This window comes from Maylandia zebra, linkage group LG17 (genome assembly GCF_041146795.1).
Source record: "Maylandia zebra isolate NMK-2024a linkage group LG17, Mzebra_GT3a, whole genome shotgun sequence".
Classification (NCBI taxonomy): domain Eukaryota; kingdom Metazoa; phylum Chordata; class Actinopteri; order Cichliformes; family Cichlidae; genus Maylandia; species Maylandia zebra.
This window is the reverse complement of record NC_135183.1, coordinates 430,003-447,623: the sequence shown is the minus strand read 5'-3', so window position 1 is coordinate 447,623 and position 17,621 is coordinate 430,003. Positions and strand designations below refer to the sequence as shown.

The window sequence follows — 17,621 nt, the reverse complement described above, 5'->3', positions numbered from 1 at the left end:
AGCGGGAATTGTAGTGAGGATGTACCAGCTTTACGGGTTTAAAAAATATAATATTATCATGTTGTTCTGTTGGGGGCTACAGGAATCTTGTGCGTATCATTTTTACATCCTAATTATTAGAGAAACTGTATGACATGTTTAGCTAGCGGGGCCAGGTTTTAATCTACAGATAAATACCAAAACAAAAACGGCGGAACTACAAGTGACGAGGCGCGATGAGACACCCGGAGGTTTTAGCGGTGTGACAGCAGAGCTCGTTCTCGGATTGGCAGTGGCAAAAGGAGGCCCATGTGGTAGAGAGCGGGCCACAGACTGTAGCACTTTCTAAAGGTCTCACTTGATCATTCGGGCATCTGAATGTTCGCGTAACCTGCTTTGAAAATGCTGCTGGAAGCGTTGGATGGGGACGAAACGGTTGTCTACAGAGCAGCTGCCGGTAAGCACTGAAGGAGGTCAGAGGGAGGCAGCTAGTTGAGCAGGCACTCTTACACACTGATTGCTGCTCTGCGTGTTAGCATGCAGCTAAACAGAGCACACAGCAGGCTAACATTGCCGGCTAATTTGAAGCTCGGTAAAGTCTCTGCGTTTGTATTAGTTAGCCGTGTTGTGTCTCGGGTTATCCAAACGGCGTTTGTCGCCGGGTTCACTCGCTGCCGCCAGAGCGTCTCACCAGCTTCACCGGTTAGTTGGCTTCTACTTATAATTATTATTATTAATGACAGACTAGTTTGGAATTTCACAGCCTTTCATGTGGAGCAGTACCTGGCTGTTACGTAAGGGCTGAACGACTGTGACAGGCGTGAAGGTGGACACACGCAGCGCTCCCTGTTACTGACTGACGGCCGTTAAACTGTGACGGTGTCGCCGCACAGCGTGTCACATGTCGGTGCTGCTGATTCATCTCCAGTAATAATGCATTTTATACTTTTGTAGCTTTAAAATGACAAAGCAAGAGAGAGGCGACATGTTCAGTCAGTCACTGGGAGCGCTTCCTTTGGGACCTCTCAGCTGTGGGAGTTCTTGTTTGGAGGATCCTGAGTTCGCAGTGAGACTTTCCACCATGTTTGGGGCAGTGATGGTTGTGACACTCGCACTGTGCTTGCAGCTCTGCTTCAGTTCTTCAATAACCATAAGACTGTTCCCACCTCAAGCATATGACCCTGTCCTGTGTTCTCTGCATCGGCTCCATTTTTGCACTGATGATCAGCTGCATTCATGTATATACCAATCTGCTCAGCACTTTCAATTTTTATTTTATGTTTAAGTGTTTGTCTTACAGCATGTTTCACACCAAGTACCGCAGCAATTTCCTAATGTTGTAAACCTGCTCAACATTGGCAGTAAAACCCTTTCTGAGCATAGTCTGCTTAGTCTCTCTGAAGCTCTTTGCTGCCAAACAGCCTCTTAGTTTCCCAGCCGTCAATCATAGACTGTACATAAAAGACAGCCATAGCTGCCAGAGCCCTCCACCTTGGAGTCTTTCTAATGTAAAGCTTTGAAAAGTTGCAAACGCTTTAGCCCTAACATGCTAATTAACGCCTGAGGCTTTGCTAAAAATCTCTTGGCAGTGTTCAAGTTTAAGATAAGTAATGATTCGAAGTACTGAAACACTTAGTTTTACAGTGTCGTAGTAACAAAAAAGGGAGCAAAGATGCTTCATTTACCAAAATGTCTCTTCCTCCTCACAGCCTCTGCACAGGTTCAGGTGGAGCCCGTGGGTCGGTGGTTCGAGGCCTACATAAGGAGGAGAAACAGAAATGTGTCGTCTTCCTTCCAGGAGCTGGAGGAAGAGGAGGAGTCCTCAGAAGAGTCTGCAGATGAGGAGTTTCAGCTGGAGGAGTACTCCATGCTCCGAAAACTTGATCCTAAAGACTGGAAGGTATGTGACAATACATCTCAGCTGTTTGCAAAGAGATCCCTGCTTTCACATCGGTACTAAACGGTTCTTCTGTCTTAGAAGACAAACAAATATGGATGAAACATTTTTACTGAAATGTAACAAAAACTGAAATCATCAAAGTTCTGCTGTGATCCTGTTTATTAAAACATGATGGGGAGTTTGTTCAGCTGACCTGAGGGCATGCTCTGTAAGCAAAGTAGAATGTGTTGGGAATTTCAGAGTGAGGTTCCTGACAGCCCTCTCCACTTCCCTGTGATGTGTTTACAGTCTGGAAAAACTATTCAGTTGAACCGGTGATGGTGCGTGTTTTGCAGCACAGCCAGTTTTCCAAAGCCTTCGATACTCACTGTCTGTGGACGCTTATCTTTGGCCGTGTGTGTGTGTTTGATGGATGCACTGACACGCTGCACAGACGTGCTTTAATGATGCCTGAGTCGATGATAATTCACGTTAGCAACCGCTGCTTTGTTTGAATCAGTTAACGGTGTTGTGCTTTCCAAACAGAGGAAAATAATCCAGTTTGATGGATGAACTCTTTACTTTCTGCTGTTTCAGGGCTTTGGGTTTGTTGCACACCAGGCACATGCAGCACGTCATCAGGCCCCGTCAGGGCTGGACTTGCTTTTGCCTCGTTCTCTCAGCGGAGCGTGCATTTCCAGTGTCGTTCATTTAATTGTCTGAGATTAAAATGTGGTTCATCGTGAAGTCCTTTGAGTCATGTTTCTGAAACACACAATTATCCATTTCAAGCTTTTCACGGTTACTGATGTTTCAGTGGTTACGGTGCCGTGTGCTTACAGCGCAGTAGTGCATCTAATCTGTGAGTCACAGAACATTAGTTTAATGATCTCATGGTGAGGTGTTAACACCTGTGCCAGATCCTGCAGTCAGTGCCACTAAGACTTCGATTCACTGCATTAAGATGAAGCTGAAAAACCCAATCACAGGTGAGTTCTGAAATGCCTCGCAAACTTAAACGGTTTTGGTTCATCGCTACAAACGACAGTGAGCACTTCCTGTAGTGAAATGTATTCCACGTTAAAAATAAAGCGTTAGTTACAAGTAGACGGATACATGTGAAGGCGAGTTTTTTCTTTTGACTTTAGAGTTTATCTGGAACGAAAAGGCCGCACGTGGATTGTAGAAGACGGTGCAGATGTAATGTTTTAAAGTAAACCCATATTTACTGTACGGTGTTGGGACTAAGTGATTATTTGAAGCAGTGATCTGATAACAGGTGTAGCTGTTGGTGCTAACAGAGTCAGGGGAACAGGAACCCTGAGGGACTCCAAAGAGTTTAAGAGCTGCAATAATGTCGTTGAGCGTTACTGTCATGTGACACAGCATACTCTCCTGTAACCTGTCAGAATCAAGATCACTATGCTGTGCTTGGGCTCCCACACCTGAGGTACAAGGCGACACAGAAACAGATCAAAGCTGCCCGTGAGTATGTTCCCACCTACACGCGTGTTTCATGTCTCTGGTTTGTTGTAATGACGCAGTTTGATCCCAAGTCTCTGCCGTTTATCTGCAGACAAATTGATTGTGCTGAAGCACCATCCCGACAAAAGGAAAGCTGCAGGGGAGCAGATCGTGGAAGGAGACAATGACTACTTCACCTGCATCACTAAAGGTACGCAGTGCTGCAACTAATCGTCAACACAGACATTGTTTCTGGAATCTGCTGAACTAACTGACCCACCTGTTGAACCTCAGCTGTGGAAATCTTGTCCGACCCCGTGAAGAGGAGAGCCTTCGACAGTGTAGATCCTACCTTCGACAATTCTGTGCCTTCCAAGAGTGAAGGGAAAGAGAACTTTTTTGAGGGATTTGCTCCCGTTTTTGAGAGAAATGCCAGATGGTCTTCCAAGAAACATGTGCCCAAACTTGGAACCGCGGAGTCCTCTTTTGAAGAAGTGGATAATTTTTACTCTTTTTGGTAAGTGGAAGAGTGAGAGATGCTCCTTTGAATGAAAAAACGAGACAAACACAGGGTAAAGGTTCATTCTTTTCTCTTTGGTTAAAGGTACAACTTTGACTCCTGGAGGGAATTTTCATACTTGGATGAAGAAGAAAAGGAGAAGGCTGAATGGTAAGCTCCCGTCTGCCCTGATGAAGCAGGTGTTAGCCCTCTGTCGTCTAACGCGTCAACTCTCCCCCCGTGTAGTCGTGATGAGAGGAGATGGATTGAAAAGCAGAACCGAGCTTCGAGGGCTCAAAGGAAGAAGGAGGAGATGAACAGAATACGAACACTAGTTGGTACAGTCACACACTTCATTAGCAACACAAAGCCCTGAAGTATTGAGCAAATAGCTGCTGCACGTACAGAGATGGTCTGTAAAAAGAGGCTGCAGTGTGACTCATCGTCTGTCATGCTTCACTGCAGATACTGCCTACGGCTGCGACCCTAGAATAAAGAAATTCAAAGAAGAAGAAAAATCCAGGAAGGAGTCTGAGAAGAAAGCCAAAGCTGAGGCCAAGAAGAGAGAGCAGGAAGAGAAGGAGAGGGTAGGTGTCACTCACGGCGGGGAAGGTCGATTGGCCTAAAGGTGCGACTGTTACGTCCAATGGTAAAGCTAGCAGCATAGAATCATCTCATTGGGTTGGTGCTGTTAGCTGCAACGTTCGTGTTACATTAGCTGCTCCTCTAGTTAGACAAGGTGATTAAAACAATCCATGCTGAGTTTATTCCTGCCAGTGCAGACGTGACAAAGGGAAAATAAATCAATAAATGAAGGAGGGTTACTGCAGGACAAATGTTCACACAGCTTCCTGTCCTGGTTCAGGCGCTGTAATTCCTCCATCCTCTCTGTGACCTGGATCACGAAGGAGCAGCTTAACCTGGAGCTGTTATGAAATTTAAAGAGTGGATAGTGTTCGCTTCTGTTTACCAGAATCTGAGCAGTGGACAGTATTGGACAGTTTGGTTTTCTTATTGTCATGTTTGGACAAAAACACCACTCAGTGCTTCACACTGTGGGTAATACACATATTTCCAGTCAAAGAAGCTTCTTAAAGCTGCTCAGTTCATGCTGTGAGAAGATGCTGAGCTTCAGTTGGTCACAGGCTCAGGTTCTGCGTGTCTGACAGGCCCGGCGGGCGGAGCTGGAGGCAGCTCGGCTGGCAAAGGAGAAGGAGGAAGAGGAAGCCAAGCAGGCCGCCCAGCAGGCCAAGAAAGAGAAGGAGATCCAGAAGAAGGCCATCAAGAAGGAGAGGCAGAAACTCAGGACCATGTGCAAGGTAAGCGCCTACAGTGTCAGACGTGTTTGTGTGCTGCTGCTGCTTGGTGCATTTTCACTATCTGATGCTGTTCCTCTCCACAGAACTGGAACTACTTTGCAGACAACGAGGCTGACAGTGTGAAAATGATGGAGGAAGTGGAGAAACTCTGTGACCGCCTGGAACTAACAAGGTACGAGTCAGTTTTAGCCAAAGGGCCGCCGTCGCCCAAAGGGCCGCCGTCGCCAAAGGGCGTGATGCTTTTTGTTTTCTTGCTCGACTTTGAAGAAACAAACTGGATTCAGGTTTCCACCATGAGATGATCCTGGATGAGCGTAAAGCTGTTGATAATGTTGGTTACATTTAAACAGCTTACCATATAATGAAAGGAATGACCTGGGATATCATCTGTGAAACATCGGGTCAGGTTTGCTCATCTGCAGCTGAAAGCTTTCAGTGTTGGAGAGGAACCCTTTGCAGCTGCAGGCAGGAGCAGTTCTCTGGCACACAGAAGAGCCTGTGGTTTCATTACAAGTGTGAAGAACTTGGTGGTTTGACATGATGTGCCAAACTACAGGCTTGAATTAAGATTTAGTGTAATTATTATTTCATAAAGCTTCAGCAGTGCATTTGATGAGATGTGACGCATGTGTGTTGTTTCTTTCCAGCCTACAGTCCCTCAATGAAGAGTTGGCTTCGGGCTCTAAAGAGGAGAACAAGGCAGCAGTAGAAAAGCAGGTAGAGGAACTTTTTCTTTGTAGCGCCTCAGGTTTGAAGCCGGAGACCATCAGGAGCCAGCACGTCGACAAACAGGTTGCTGCTGTTTCCTCAGGTGCAGGAGGTGAATGCTCAGCTGCAGAAGGAGAGGGAGGCTGAGATCCAGGCCAGGCAGGCGGCTCGCAGCTCTGAGCAGGCCAGCGGGGGAGCAGGCGGGGGGAAGGGCTGGAACGAAGAGGACCTCCAGCTGCTCATAAAAGCAGTGAACCTGTTCCCTGCTGGAACCAACGCCAGGTGAGCGCTCGGAATTACAGCCGGCGTCAATCGGGGAACTGTGTGTCAATAAAGCTTGTTTCGTGTTTCCTAGGTGGGAGGTTATTGCTGACTATATGAACACGCACTCCACCAGCGGCATGAAGAGGACGGCCAAAGACGTCATCAACAAAGCCAAGAACCTGCAACGACTCGGTAAGCTCACAAAGAAACCTCAGCTTACCACGGTTTTATCTGTAGGCGCATGGATGCTTTGACCTGCTGCTGTTTACGGTCTCATCCACAGATCCGGTGCAGAAAGATGAAATAAATAGAAAAGCATTTGAAAAGTTCAAGAAGGAGCACACATCAGTGCCGCCCTCCATCGACAACGCTGTGCCCTCAGAGAGGTTTGATGGTAAGTGAGGCTGGGGTAGACACACACACCTGATCGATTCTGATTGGCTCCATCACCAAGCAGAATGTCAAAGACGTGCTGTGGATCAAATGTTATCAAGTACGTCTCCTCCCTGTGCTGATCGTGTCAGTAATAGATTACACGCACACGTCAGCGCTTCTGTGAAATGACTGAAACACATTAGCTCACTGCATAAGCACACAGGCTACCACACATCCCAGTGATGCTCGCTGTGATCAAACACGATGTTACAGTGTAACGAGTCGGTGATCTTACTAACATCCTTTGAACTTTAAATATGCCTGTACATTTTCCTGCACCATATCAGAGCCAATTTTACAATAGTTACGGGTCAAAGTATCTCTCAAGATTTTAAGAATAATAAATATCTCTTAAATTGTTTGCAATAATGAAGCATTTCAATATAATGTAGACAAAAACGAAAAATAACACGATAGTTACGGATCAGGACTCCCCGGTCCTTACTGCGCCTGTGCAAAGTTGGACCGTGCAGTACAGGGTACGAGGATACCGCCACCTGCTGACCGAGCGAATGAACCCTATTGTAAACTGAATTAGCGTCAAGCGCGTGTTAAATCTGATTTAGTGACAGTCGAGTGTGTTTATGCTCGTTTGTGAGGAGAGGATTGTTGGAATAGTGATGATGATGTGCGCTATCACTGTCAGTTGTCAGTAAACACTTCATCTGGCTGATGAATCTTCACGTGACACATTACTAAGTCAGTATTATTAAGTCTGTAAGTAGGTGCCATTCTTTCTATTTTACGGCGCTGTTGCTCAATCGGGGGACGAGAAAAGCATGAATTTGTTTGTAAACGGATTCTCCATTGTTTAAATGTCCCGGGCAGTCGAAAAGCAGGCAGAGCTGCTGAGAAATGCTAAGAGCTAACTGGGCGCTAACCGTGTCACTTAAATACATTAACTCTCGCAATGTTGGCAACGAGAGGAAGTGACGGAAGATTTGCGCATGCGGAGTACTGATCAGGTTTCCGGTACGGATCCGGTAGTGACAGCGTCCAAATTCAGGAACCGCATCCTCCTGTGCCCGCATTTGTAGGCCGATTATGTTACAGCGACACGACAAAGGCTGCACAAATTCGAAGACTCTGACAAACGCGGCCTTCATTTCCCCAGATTTGAAGGATGGGTCAGGTGTATACTTCGTGGCCCACCTATCCCAGAATTCATAGCGTGGCCTTGCCAATTCCAGTTTCCAACAATGGCGGCAGCTAGTTAGTTTTAATATTACTCTTATTATTCTTTCTGGGTCACAAAATAAACGTTTAACATATTTTCAGGCGAGAATGTAGCTGTGTAAACCTCAAATATCTGCTCAGTTTATCAAGACACCGCATATTTTCAAAAGCGCTCCGACGTCTTCGGAGACGTCTGTTACCCACTAGCTCGATAGCTAGCCGGGGGCTAGGCCCACTAGAGCCGTGAGAACACCGGACTCCCGGCAAATCGTCTTCAAATGTTATTGTTTGGCCTTTTTTCAGTATTTTATTTGTTCCTGAGTAAATCAGTTTGGCTGAGATTAAAGTTATAGTTTTTACACAGCTGAATAAACGTCAAGCAGACAGCTGATTATCAGAAGTGTGAGATGCTCCAGAATATACTCCGGTGTCCTGTTATATTTTAGATAGCAAGGAGTTTATTAAACTTCACCGAAACAATCTGCAGATTTCATTAAAATTTAATAAACTATCATCTTGTCTTTATTTTTAGTTAGCACCTTAAACACTTAAAGCTGTAAGCTAATGATAGTTAAATAAGAGCAGATGCTGCTGGTGCAATAAGCTGTACGTTGTACGTCCAATGGATGATGATCTGATTAGTCGACTATCAAAGTAATAGTTTGTGGCGGCCCTAGACCACACCTACTGCAGCTGAGCTGGTCTCTATTTGGGGCACAGCTTCTGTAGATGGCTCGTTTTTGTCCCAGTCGTTATTTAGTAGCTGATGTAATGAAAACATTCAGTCGTCAGCTGTGAGCTTTTGAGAGTTCCTGACGATTGTGTTGTCACGTGTGGCCCCTCAGCCTCAGGCAGTGATGGGAATGCTGCCCCCTGGACCACAGAGGAGCAGAAACTTCTAGAACAAGCCCTGAAGACCTACCCGGTCAACACGCCTGAGCGCTGGGAGAAGATCGCAGCTGCTGTGCGTGGACGAAGCAAGAAGGACTGTATGAAGAGGTATAAGGTATGCTGCTGCCGTGGTCTGTGCTCAGAAGGCTCGTGTTTTGCATTAAAGTGTTTTTACTGCAGCGTGAAACTCTGCAGCGACAAACTGAGGAACTAACACGTTTCCTTTTTCCTCTGACAGGAACTGGTGGAGATGGTCAAAGCCAAGAAAGCTGCTCAGGAACAAGTGGCAGCCAAAAATAAAAAATGACAAGAACCACGCGTTAATAGAATCTGTTATTTTAACATTATTGTGTTGGTCTTTATTTTATAATAAAAAGAAGGAAAAAATAACGTGACACGACTTAAATTTTGCATTTGTCCACTTCCTCAGCGTGTCCTGCTCAGCTTCTCATCCAGAACATCCCACTGCGGATCTGGTTGTAGTCGGGCAGCTGTTCGATTGGACCTGAGAACAAACAAACTTATTGCTTATCTGCTTTAACATCAGGCAGAAACACGAGTTTGAACACAGACTGAGTTCCAGAGACGCTCTGATCTTTGACTGACTGCATCGTCACACTTGAAGCTACGCTCACTTCCTGTTTTGGCTCAAGATTTAAACCCAGAGTTCTGATAAACCATTCTTTTCTTTACAGGCGACAGAAAACTGATTAAAATTGTAAATCAGGGCTAAAAGCTAAAACATCAGTCTGCATAGTTCAGCCTCTGCAGGCGTCCCGTGTTTGAAAACGTACCGACAGCTGCGATGGCAGGAGCTCTGTTGTAGATGTATTTGGTGCACATGTCCTTTATGGTGCTGGCGTCGATGGCCTGTGGAGAGCCAGAGACAAACATGGTGGAGGATCAGGGCAAAAAGAGCTTTTCAAACATTATTTCAGGTCGTGCTTAAAGACACCGGCTGGGACGTTACCAGATTTACATTGAGGTTTTCTCAGCCTCACACAGTTTATCACTGTGACTCTGTTATTGTTCTGGTCTTACTGCTTTAAATGTAAAGAAACCTGGCCTTATGAAAAAATATACTCTTATGATGCATTTTAACTTTAAATATGGAAGCAGCAAATAAGCACACGTGACGAGTGCCAGAAAGCTCAACGTTCCTGGGATCTCACTTCCTCCTCTGGTTGCAGTTTTTCTACGTTCAACAGTCACAAAGGTGGAATTCAGCTGCGACGTTCTGCGACACCACGCGCTAAGGACGCATCAACGTGGAGGTGTTGGAGACGCGACGCAGTCTCACCACTATAATCTGTCTAAACAGGTTACCATGGTTACCAGGTAAATAAAAAGTGAAGTACAGGCCTCAGTTTGAGCTGCAATAACAGAGGCTGTTAGACTGTAAAAATGAAAGCTAACAGAGCCAACCGTAGCTGCTGGATACTAAGAGTACACAGAGTTATGAACTTGTACAAAACGCAGCCCTCAGTTGGATTTCCGGTAACAGTTACTGACAGAGCAGAAGAACCTGTCGACTCACATCAATGCGGGCTTCCAGCTCATGCAGAGGGATCCTGCGACTGTAGCACAGCATCTGTCTGCCGATGTCCTCGCAGATTGGGGTGGATCCTGGAGGAAGCAGATCAACACGTGAAACCAGGCGCCGCACGACTGCACGCTCTACAGTCACGCTGCCTTACCGTCCAGATGCAGCAGCATGTTGGTCTTGAGCAGGTTCTTGGCCCGAGCTACCTCGCTCTCCGTCACACTGGTACAAAGAGAAATCCTGACAGGAAGCAGCGACACACAAGCGTTAAACACGTTCAGTCAGCAGGTTTAACCTTCTCTAAAACTTTGACGACTAAACTGATCTGAGCGCGCTCACCATTCCATTTGAGTAAAGTGCATCATGTCGTTGATGGTGCCGGGTTCACACACCATGTAGAGTCCCCAGAGGCCTGTGTCTGTGTAGCAGGTGTTGAAGGACTGGAAGCTATGGCACAGGTTCCCCTGACAGGCCATCTGAGCCAGCTTACTGGATAGATTCTAAACTCAGAGGACATAGAAACAAACGGTTCGCTGAATAAATGCTGAGCACGTATGTGTGGTCAGTTTTTATTTAAAGATGGCGAAGAAGAGGAAGAGCATTTAGCAGCAGCACAGAGAAAACAACACGTGCCACATCCAAGGTTTCCTCAGTACTCACCACGCCTCCACCAAACGAGCGGTCCCAGTTTCCAATGAGCGTGTTGGCTACCATGAGTGGGATTGTGTCGGGGTGAGACCATCCGACAGCCTCCACGGCGATGGCGATGTGAGCGAGTGGCATTTTGTCGTCACGGACTCTGATCTGAAACCGTAACAGAGTCCTGAAGCATTCACCAAATTAAAGCTTTTTTTAATAACTTGAAATGAAACTGCACCAGTTTCACAGTCAACGAATGATAGAAAGCACACAAATACTTAACTGAGGTCTACTGGAAGTAGAGCAGGGCGATATGGCCAAAAATATTTATCACGATATATATTTGAAACTTTGCGATAACGATATAACCGACGATATAATTGATGCGAGACAAAATACACCTCCACAACATTACTAGCGCAAAAAGACAACCTTCCATTTATTTTTACGTAAACAAGAAGCTGGTTTTTATGTACATTAAAGCTTTATAAAAATGTAACCGTGCAAATGCAAATTCCTTGCTGAAAGTTTAACCAAAAGGCATTTCCAGTAGAAATGGGCTGACATATCCTGAGCATAACCATGTATAATATCCACTGAAGTTAAAAAGAGGTGCTTTGCAACATTAAACTGCAGTGTGCAGTACGCATTTTTTGGACCATAAGGCACATTGAGCTAAACAAAGCAGTTAGATAAATCAAACTTTATTAAACTCATTCTTCTTGCTTCCTCCACTTCTGTACCATTGATTCATTAATGTTGAATTCTCTGCAGCTGCTCTATTCCCATGTTGTTGCAGTATATTAATGACTAGCCTTGTATTGTGGATGGATTATCTCAGTTGTTCTCCTGACTGAAGTTTGGTCCGTTTACAGTATCCTGCCATGCGATTGCATTTGTTTCTAACCATGAAGAACCTTCACGTTAACTTTTATAAGTGGAAAAGTGTTAGTGTTTGTCCTCCAGCTTCACTGTTTATGTTATGCTAACATAGCTGTGTCGCTAGCGATCACGTAGCACATCATTATAGACCAGCTAGCCCAACTTCAGTAACCCTACAAACGTCACTGCTGTTTAGTTTCCTGTCTTCATTTATGTTGGACGTGATAGCAGAGCTGTACGTTTGATTTTTTTCAGAAATCTCTCAGTCAGAACATGCTATATCATGCTTAGGTAACTAGCGAAACTAGCGAGCTAACTTCCGCTAGCTTCCTGCTAACTTCTAACTCCGTTAAATGTAATACATTTTGTTTTCATGGATGCCTGGAAGTTAAACTTCATAGTTTCACCTGGTAAAGCAGCAATGCTGATCGTTTTATTAAAGATGAAAGAATTTAGACAGTTTTTAAACTCTCAGTGATGCTGCAGTGTCGTTTGACCTGAAGAATACGGAGTTTAGGACCCAGATTACTCCCAGATTTAAGAGTAGGGATGGGTATCGTTTAGGTTTTATCCGATACCGGTGCCAAATCGGTACTTTTGAAACGGTGCCGGTGCTTAAACGGTGCTCGAACCGGTGCTTAAAGAATGGAGAACACAAACTTTGTCCAAAAACCTCTCATGTTCAGCTGTTTTTTTTTTTTTTTGTAAAAAGATAACAATGTTAGCCTTTTCTGCAGCTATGGGGCATATATGGTATATACTCTTGGCTGGAAGCAGTGCTTAAACAATGGAAAAAACACAAACTTTGTCCAAAAACCTCTCATGTTTAACTGTTTCCCACTTTTTCTTTGGTCATTTTAGCCTCTTTGGCCAGGGTGAAGGGAGTATCTGCCATCAAACAAGAAGACAGCCGCATGTAGCTATGATGGTGTTTGCTAGTTCACCTTACATGCATTAATGTAATAACGTGGTTAGCCTACTCAACGTAAATTACACACGAACAACATGAAGCTACTCATGCAGAGAAGAACGGCTGCTGCTGCATCATCATCCTCATCATTTCTGCTACACTGGCAGGGCTAGGGGCCAGGACTCTATTCTTCGGGTTTTTGGGGGATGTTGCTCCGTGTCCGATAACTGGCAACCCACCCAACGTGCACAGTGTGAGGTCTCGCAGCAAGCTATCAAATACAGCGCATTTCTCGGCTTTAAAAAAAAAACGCTATGCGTCGCCAGGTGTTTCATCGGATTTGAGGTGTTACCTCCTTTGACAGTATCACAGTATCAGCTTAAAGCACTTGTTGCTGCTGAGTTTGCATATTTTGCTGTGAAGTACAACCAGACTTTTGACCGCTTCGCCTTGGACATTTTTAATCTGTAGCTCTGCTCTAACTGAACGTACGTACCTGGCCCCGCCTACTATCCTGGGAAACGTAAAATGATTGGCTAGAAGTGTATCACAGCTCAGGGAAAAAAAGCACCGAAATAAAGCACCGAAATGTGCGCTGCTTTTCGGTCTGGTTACTACCGTTTATGTCAGAACCGGTGCCATCATGGCACCGGACACCGGTACCCATCCCTATTTAAGAGCATCTTAGTCCGACAAATATGACAATAACGACGGCCGCTTGCATGTTCTGCAAAAAAATGTGCTTTGTCGTGTATCTGACGGACAAACACCAAACCAGTTTCACATCACTGAAGCTGCACCATTTTTACAAACCAATTCTGGTTCATCTGTTTCACTCAACAATCAGCCATGTGCGTATGAAAACAAAGGCACCGCGCATGCGCGTTTTACTCATATTCTATCGCGATATTTCATTTTCCTATCGTTGCCTAACATTATACCAGTATTACCGTGAACGGTATAATATGGCCCAGCCCTAACTGTAAGTATCTACAGTTCTCAGTGCTGTGATACAGGCCGGCAGGAGTTAGTGGGGAACTGTCAACGCTTTTGTTTTGAAGGCAGAGCTGGGTTAAAGAGCAAATCTAATCTGTGAGACGAGCAGCAGACGACAGGATGCATACGTGTATATAGAAACTGAATTCATGACTGTTTTTACACGTCTTTTAAACCACTTTAAATACAACTTGAAAGCAAACTTGTTCTGGTTACTCCTCTAAACGATATCTCACCGTCTCCCCGAGCATGTCCAGCTGCAGTATAATCGTTCATTTCAGGGAATATCCGACACATCTATCGCCTTCTTCATCTAAAAGGTTTCCATTAATGAAAGCCTGATGCCGTGTGAACTAGAAAGCACAGCCTGCATGAACCTGCATGATGCAGTCACACTGGATGATCCAAGTCCGACTGAAAATCTAAACCGTGTGCAGAGGCTTTCCCAGTCTGAATTCATTTGCCTGACTATTGATCTTATTGATCTTAGTCTTTGGCGCCAAAGAAAAACGATTACAGGTCACCAGAGAACTTCAATCTATACATCTAAAAACCACAAACCAGGCGAGAAATTTGGGTGTAGTGATGGATGCAGACCTAAACTTAGAAAAACACATTAAGACAATAACAAAGTCAGCTTACTATCACCTCAAGAATATTTCAAGGATAAAAGATCTGATGTCTCAACAGGACCTGGAAAAACTAGTCCATGCATTCATCTTTAGTAGGCTTGATTACTGTAACAGCATCTTTACAGGTCTACCTAAAAAATCAGTCAGACAACTACAGCTCATTCAGAACTCTGCTGCTCGAGTCCTCACTAAGACCAAAAAAGTGGACCACATCAGTCCAGCTCTGAGGTCTTTACACTGGCTGCCTGTCCGTCAGAGGATAGACTTTAAAGTTCTGATGCTGGCCTATAAAGCTCTGAATGGTTTAGGACCAAAATACATCAATGACCTCCTGACCCAGTATGAACCTTCCAGATCCCTCAGGTCATCTGGATCCGGTCTTTTATCAGTTCCCAGAGTCAGAACCAGACACGGAGAAGCTGCATTCAGCTTTTATGCTCCTTATATCTGGAACAAACTCCCAGAAAGCCTCAGATCAGCTGAAACACTCAGTTTATTTAAATCCAGGTTGAAGACTCACCTGTTCTCAGCTGCATTTGAATAAAGCACCAAATCCACACTTTTAAGCTTAAATTTCAAAACTTACATTTAACTACTGATTTTATCTACTGTTCTGATTTTATCTGTTTTGATTTTATATACTGTTGTTTGTTTGTTAATTAGTTAGTTTATTTGCTTGTTTTAATCAATTTTAAATCATGCTTTTTATTTGTTCTTGTTTCTAATGTCTCTGTAAAGCACTTTGAATCACCTTGTTGTTGAATTGTGCTATACAAATAAACTTGCCTTGCCTTGCCTTGCCTTACTGTGATTTGCTTTGATTCCTGGAGAGGCTGTGGTTTGTATGTGCCTCAGAATCTTGTATTGCCTGAGCTAAGTTCTGTTCTGGTTCTTGTGTACTTGTTCTTTTTGTCATTGTCTGTTACTATGAACAAAATCCTAATAAAAATATATTAAAAAAAAAAAAAAATGTGCAGAAACTCACGTGCCATCTGACTAAAGTCATATTCACTTGTAGACCCATCTGAACTAGATTTAAGGCATCTTAAGTAATATGTGTGTTTTAAACATTTTCCAAGACGTGGACATGTCTGAGCCACCACCCTTCATTTGCATCCACCTTAGAGACAACCGTGTTACTCTGATACACTCGATCTCATTCTTTAAATAACACAGTAGCTGCTCTGTGCTGATGTGACGCCCCGTTATGCAGTAGTGAGAAACTAAAGTTAGCCTTACCTCACTTCCTGTGAAATGGCACGGAGGAAGAGCCGGGGCTTCGCCTTGATGTCTGCTGGGAAGTTTTCCAAAGTGATACTTGGCCAAATCGATGAGCTCGTCATGACAGACACCTGATCAGAGAGGGAGCGAGTCCTGGAGATCAGATCAACTTTACTCTGGTTCAGAATTTATTGCATACTTTGAGCAGTGCTCATGCATCAGTGACTGTTTGTTGCAGGTTTACAGAAAATGTTAACGAAACGTGAGCAGAAAACAGCTCTAACCTCCAGCAGCAGCCAACACTATTCTGGGTCCTTTATAGTGAGCGGTGATATACTCCACCAGGTCTCCTCTGTTGATGGTCCTGCGTCACAAACACACAGCAGGAAGCTAAGCTGTGCAGGATGCTTTCAGCAAACCTCAGAGTACTTTGTGTTTTTTAGGTGTTTGGTCTCACTTGATGTTCTCAGTGGGGCCCAGGATGGTTCTTCCCAGCGCTGTGGACTGGTACGCTGTAGCATGCAGATAATCAAAGACCACCTCTTGCAGATTGGTCTCCACTTCCTGCATCTCTCGAAGGATCACCCCTCGCTCCCTCTCGATCTCCGCCTCTCCCAGCGTGCTGTTCTGGATGATGTCAGCCAGAATCTCCACAGCTTTGACACAGAGAGATATTTTATTGTGCTTTAACACATTCCAGGTTTTTCGTTTGAGATGTTGCCATGTAACATTCAGCCCCTCTGCCCTCCCGTACCTCTCGGAAGATCCTTGGAGAAAGCTTTGGCATAGTAAACAGTCTGCTCGCGGGATGTGTAGGCATTGAGGTGAGCCCCCATGTTCTCGATCTCCAACTCCAGATCAAGCTGAGAGCGTTTCCTGGTGCCCTGTCACACATTTATACAGACAAAGTGAACAAAGTCTTGAATGTTACTTTCATTTATAAAGAAACTCTGAAATATTACATTTATGTCATTATTTTGTTATTATACTGCTGTGAACTATTAGAATGCATTCTTCCCTCTCTGCATAGGCCAGATACATTCAAATAAAGACCACTGCTTTAAAAACTTTGCTGCGTAGCTGCCATCTCACCTTAAATGCCATGTGCTCCAGAAAGTGCGCTGTGCCGTTATTTCTCTCGTTCTCATAGCGACTCCCGGCATCTATCCACAAGCCCACCTGGAACAAAGCAGGAATTAATATACGCTTCCACAAACTGCTGCTACTGTACCACAACCCCACATCTCAGCCTGTAGTGGCAAAGCTAGCAGATGCTAACATTTTTTGTCATGCCTATTACATTTGGCTGGCTGCTTCACAATGGTTATGGTATTTTAACAACATATTTACGCGCATGTATTAAAGCAGCCTGTTTTAAACTGTTTACTTCCAGCTTACTGTGCAGGTGGGGAGCCCCGAGTCCTCAGATGCCACCCGGAGTCCGTTCTCTAAAGCAGTCACCTTGGTTTCAGGAACATTTAGCGCCACCTGGTGAGCAGCTTGGGTAACCAAGAGTCTGTGCGGTCCAGCAGTGAACTACGGGAGAAGGACAGCCAGTCACCATGACGCTTCAAAACTTAGAGCGTTACGTTTGCTGCTACCAGTCAGCGATAATGAATGAATCTGCCCCATTGGCGGTTCTGTTACACAGGGACATCCAAACATCACAGTAAGAGTTGATCACGTGATAGCTAAGCTAGCTTAAATAGCTGTTCGCAAACAAGCCGGCCATGCGCAGAGCTTTTCCTCTATGACACTGAGCACTGGCAGCTGTCACGGGCATATCAATTAAATGAGAAACTCCAAACATGACTATGAATCAATTCTTCTTACCCTGCTTATCGAATTCTTCTTCAGTAAATGTCTTTGTAAGAAAAATCTCCCAGCAGACGTGAGGCACTGTACGGACATTGCCATATTGTTTATCTGTAACGGTGCCGTTCTGCTGACGCAACATCCGCCGGAGATGACGACTTACTTTTTTCATAGTAGGGAAAAAATACCACAGGATTTGATGACAACCGCACAAAGAAATCTATTCTTACACTCTCCTTAAACCAATAAAAAACAGAGATAAACACACCTGAACAAATAACTTTATATTTCAGACATTGATCAACCTATTATATGGAAATATGAAAATTGCTGCCACACGACTAACTGCCTATGTGACCTATTGGTTTG

At 44.6% G+C, this 17,621-nt stretch overlaps 2 protein-coding genes across 2 annotated transcripts; one reads left to right on the top strand and one right to left on the bottom strand.

Moving 5' to 3' along the window:
* The first annotated feature begins 133 nt into the window (after positions 1-133).
* On the top strand, positions 134-9,009 carry dnajc2 (DnaJ (Hsp40) homolog, subfamily C, member 2). Its single transcript, XM_076875745.1, has 16 exons — positions 134-436; positions 1,689-1,879; positions 3,268-3,343; positions 3,435-3,533; positions 3,617-3,839; positions 3,927-3,992; positions 4,068-4,159; positions 4,287-4,408; positions 4,991-5,140; positions 5,224-5,312; positions 5,788-5,857; positions 5,952-6,130; positions 6,204-6,304; positions 6,396-6,506; positions 8,569-8,729; positions 8,853-9,009. The coding sequence occupies exons 1-16, from the start codon at positions 382-384 to the stop codon at positions 8,919-8,921; spliced, it is 1,854 nt and encodes a 617-aa protein (XP_076731860.1). The 5' UTR covers positions 134-381; the 3' UTR covers positions 8,922-9,009.
* On the bottom strand, positions 8,939-17,427 carry pmpcb (peptidase, mitochondrial processing subunit beta). The gene is made up of 13 exons (XM_004576184.4): positions 17,271-17,427; positions 16,836-16,973; positions 16,530-16,616; positions 16,192-16,321; positions 15,895-16,093; positions 15,722-15,801; positions 15,456-15,568; positions 10,818-10,961; positions 10,497-10,657; positions 10,312-10,397; positions 10,152-10,240; positions 9,409-9,484; positions 8,939-9,119 (listed from the first exon to the last, which is right to left on the bottom strand). The coding sequence occupies exons 1-13, from the start codon at positions 17,352-17,354 to the stop codon at positions 9,055-9,057; spliced, it is 1,452 nt and encodes a 483-aa protein (XP_004576241.1). The 5' UTR covers positions 17,355-17,427; the 3' UTR covers positions 8,939-9,054.
* Between the last annotated feature and the right edge of the window lie 194 nt (positions 17,428-17,621).